Source organism: Eimeria mitis, genomic scaffold (genome assembly GCF_000499745.2).
Source record: "Eimeria mitis Houghton genomic scaffold, Emh_scaff641, whole genome shotgun sequence".
Lineage (NCBI taxonomy): Eukaryota > Apicomplexa > Conoidasida > Eucoccidiorida > Eimeriidae > Eimeria > Eimeria mitis.
The window spans coordinates 14,954-17,525 of record NW_013574578.1 but is presented as its reverse complement, the minus strand read 5'-3'; the positions used below and the strand labels follow the sequence as shown (position 1 = coordinate 17,525).

The 2,572-nt window shown below is 58.4% G+C and overlaps 1 protein-coding gene across 1 annotated transcript in view; it reads left to right on the top strand.

The window, feature by feature from the left end:
• Positions 1-115: 115 nt before the first annotated feature.
• The window catches only part of EMH_0018430 (uncharacterized protein), a gene marked incomplete at both ends in the record, with an annotated part of 7,390 nt that continues 4,933 nt past the window's right edge, over positions 116-2,572 (top strand). The window contains one exon of the mRNA XM_013501149.1: positions 116-2,572. Within this exon, the coding sequence (XP_013356603.1) occupies positions 116-2,572 (2,457 nt within the window).

Below are 2,572 nucleotides of genomic sequence, written 5' to 3'. Positions count from 1 at the left end.
AGGAGCAGCATCTGGCGGGCTGCATCAGGGTGCAGCTCCTCCCTCACCGGGAGCAGCAGCAGCAGCAACAGCAGCAGCAGCAGCAGCAGCAGCAGCGGGGCCGTCAGCAGCTCGGATGTATACTGAGCTGCTGCGGGGGTACAGCAGCTTTGCTGTTAGCCAGAGAGGGTCTCTGCTTGCTGCTGCAGCCGGTAGAGATATTCAGATATTCTCTATGGATACCCTTTCCCTCTACGCTTATCTGCAGCTGCAGCTCCCCTGCAGCAGCTGCTACTGCAGCAGCTGCTGCTGCTGCTGCAGTAGCAACAAACAAAACCAACCAGCACAGTCAGGAGATATCTACAGAAATGGGAACACAGCAGCAGCAGCAGCAACCGCAACAGCAACAGCAGCAGCAGCAGCAGCAGAAACCACAGAGCTGCCACCCCCTTCCAGCTCATATGACGGCACGACCGATTCCCCGCAGCAGCAACAGCAGCAACAACAGCAGCAGCATCAGAAGCAGCAGCAGCAGCTGCTGCAGCCCGTGCAGCAACTCGATTTTGTTGCAGCAGATCGCGTGCTGCTGGTTCTAACGAGCTGCTGCCGACTCTTCCTCTTTTCGCTGCTGCAGCAGCAGCCGGCGCTGCTGCTGCAGCTGGACCTTCATCAGGTGTACGTACAGGCAATACCTGCCCTCGGGCTGCAGCAGCAGCAGCAGCAGCAGCAAAAGCAGCAGCAGCAACTCATGTCGAAACGCAGCAAAAGCAGAGACGACGGGGGAGATACTGATGATGACACAGAGCAGCAGCAGCAACAGCAGCAGCAACAGCAGCAGCAGGATGAGGAATGCGACGAGCAGCAGCAGCAGCAAGACGCCGATAGTGAACATCAACAGCAGCAGCAGCAAGAGTTGCAGGAAGAGCAGCAGCAGCAGAACGATATGCAGGAAGAGCAGCAGCAACAACAACAGCAGCAGCAGCACATAGAAAACCTCCCTGGGTGTAGTGCTACGCCTCTCGCGGGTGAGAGCGAGGGGTGCCGCAGGGGCAGGCTGAGCAGCAACAGCAGCAGCAGCAGCAACAGCAGCAGCCGCAACAGCAGCAGGGGACGGTTTTGTAGCAAAGAGCATCCAACAGGAGAGACAGCAACAGCAACTGCAACAGCTGCTGCTGCTGCTGCTGCTGCTGCTGGAGGAGAGAGCGAGAGAGTGAAGATCTGCTGCCTGCAGCTGCTGTCTTTGGTGCTCCCCCCCGCTGTTATGTTGACAGAGAGGAGGGCTGATGATGCCTGGCGGCTGTCTGTTGCTGCTGCTGCTGCAACAGCACAAGCAGCAACAACAGCAGCAACTGCTGCTGCTGCTGCTGCTCCTGCTGCGGCAGTCGAAGACCCGAAGCAAACGAACGACGCATCAACGACGGCTGATTCAGCAGCAGCAGAAGCTGCTGCTGCTGCTGCTGCTGCTGCAGATTTAGAGGCCTTAAGAGGTGAAGGCCGGATGTCTTTAATTGTCTCCTTTGCTGCTGACCCTCGGGCTGAGACAGAGAGCTGTACGTACACCGCACCGTTGCTGCTGCAATTTGTGCTGCAGCCTCAGCAGCTGCTGCTGCTGTATCTGCAGCAGCAGCTCCTGCGGATGCACCGCCAGCAGCAGAAGCTCGAGCGGCAGCTGCTGCTGCAGCACAGACAGGCTTTTCCTCAGCTTTTTGATCTTTCTTCGCTGGCTTTGCTGCCTCCTTCTTGCTGCTGCTACCGCACGGAGGTGCAGTGGAGTCGATGCGGGGAGCTGCTGCCGCCTCGCAGCAGCAGCAGCAGCAGTAACTGCAGCAGCAACAGCACCAGCTGCAGCAGCAGCGACAGATGGTCTCTCTCTGGCCGCAGCAGCAACTTTCCATTCTGCTGCTTCACTCGACGACATCCTGACCAGCTGAGACTGCAGCTATTCCCAATACAGCCGCAGCAGCAGCAGCAGCAGCAGCAGCAGCAGCAACGGCAACAGCAGCAGCAGGATGCTGAGGAGCTCGTGGCTGTGTGTTCTCCAACGGGGACCTTGTGGGTGTTGCGGTTGCTGCAGCAGGACTGGCAGCAGCAAGAACAGGAGCATCAGGAGAAGTCAGAGCACCAGCAGCAACAGCAGCAGCAGCAGCAGCAGCAACAGCAGCAACAGCAGCAGGTTGCAGAGATTTTAGGGTGCTCTCACTTTGCTGCTGCAGCAGGACCTGTTGAGGTGAAGGCCCAGCCTGATGGCGGCGCGCTGCTGCTGCGGGCTGTAGACAAAATTGTTGCTGTCACCATATCCACTACTAAAGGCACCGCAGCAGCAGCAGCAGCAGCACCAGCAGCAGCAACCGCTGCAGCAGCAGAAAGCGATGCGCCTGCTGCTGCTGTTGCTGCTGCTGCTAAGGGAGATGAAGATGAGGCAGAAGCAAACGGTAGTAAGGCCAAGGAGACAGAACGCTCAGAGCCAGCAGCAATTGCCGCAGCACCAAACGCCTCAGCCACACCTGCAGCAGCAGCAGCAGCAGCAGCAGCAGCAGATGACATCGACACAGGTGAACAAAGAAAAAGGCCGAGAGAAAACGGCGAAGAAGGG